The sequence below is a fragment of the Aptenodytes forsteri genome, unplaced genomic scaffold (genome assembly GCF_000699145.1).
Source record: "Aptenodytes forsteri isolate BGI_AS27 unplaced genomic scaffold, ASM69914v1 Scaffold472, whole genome shotgun sequence".
Lineage (NCBI taxonomy): Eukaryota > Metazoa > Chordata > Aves > Sphenisciformes > Spheniscidae > Aptenodytes > Aptenodytes forsteri.
This window is the reverse complement of record NW_008796038.1, coordinates 291,389-291,994: the sequence shown is the minus strand read 5'-3', so window position 1 is coordinate 291,994 and position 606 is coordinate 291,389. Positions and strand designations below refer to the sequence as shown.

Here is a 606-nt window from a genome sequence, read left to right as displayed (position 1 = left end):
GCCGGCGGCAGCCGCTCTCCTGGTCCCCTTCTTCTGGGCCGACCTGGTGGCCTTTGTTGGCTTGGTGCGGTCATCGGTACGATGCCTGTGGCGTTTGAACCGCCGACCCCCCGTCACCCTCCTCGACGTCTTCCAGGACCACGCTCGCCGCCGGCCCCACTGGCCCCTGCTCCGCTTCCAAGATGAGGTTTACACCTACGAGGACATGGAATGCCGGAGCAACCGGGCTGCCCGGGTGTTCTCCCGGCACCTGGAGCTGCAGCCGGGTCGGACCGTCGCCGTCTTCCTCCCCAACGAACCCACCTACGTCTGGACCTGGCTGGCGTTGGCCAAGCTGGGAGGACATGGAATGCCGGAGCAACCGGGCTGCCCGGGTGTTCTCCCGGCACCTGGAGCTGCAGCCGGGTCGGACCGTCGCCGTCTTCCTCCCCAACGAACCCACCTACGTCTGGACCTGGCTGGCGTTGGCCAAGCTGGGCTGCCCCATGGCTTGTCTCAACTGCAACGTGCGGGGTCGGGCGCTGCAGCACGCGCTCGCCGCCGCCCGGGCCACCCTCATCCTCGCCAGCCCCGGTGAGTGGCTCCCCCCCCGGGGGGGGGGGGGGG

At 70.0% G+C, this 606-nt stretch overlaps 1 protein-coding gene across 1 annotated transcript in view; it reads left to right on the top strand.

Annotated features, from left to right (window-relative positions):
* SLC27A5 (solute carrier family 27 member 5) overlaps positions 1–606 on the top strand; it is a 12,888-nt gene that overhangs the window by 1,852 nt on the left and 10,430 nt on the right. Inside the window, exons 2-3 of the mRNA XM_009285468.2 lie at positions 12–205; positions 345–573. Of these exons, the coding sequence (XP_009283743.2) occupies positions 12–205; positions 345–573 (423 nt within the window). The remainder of the gene's footprint in view (positions 1–11; positions 206–344; positions 574–606) is intronic.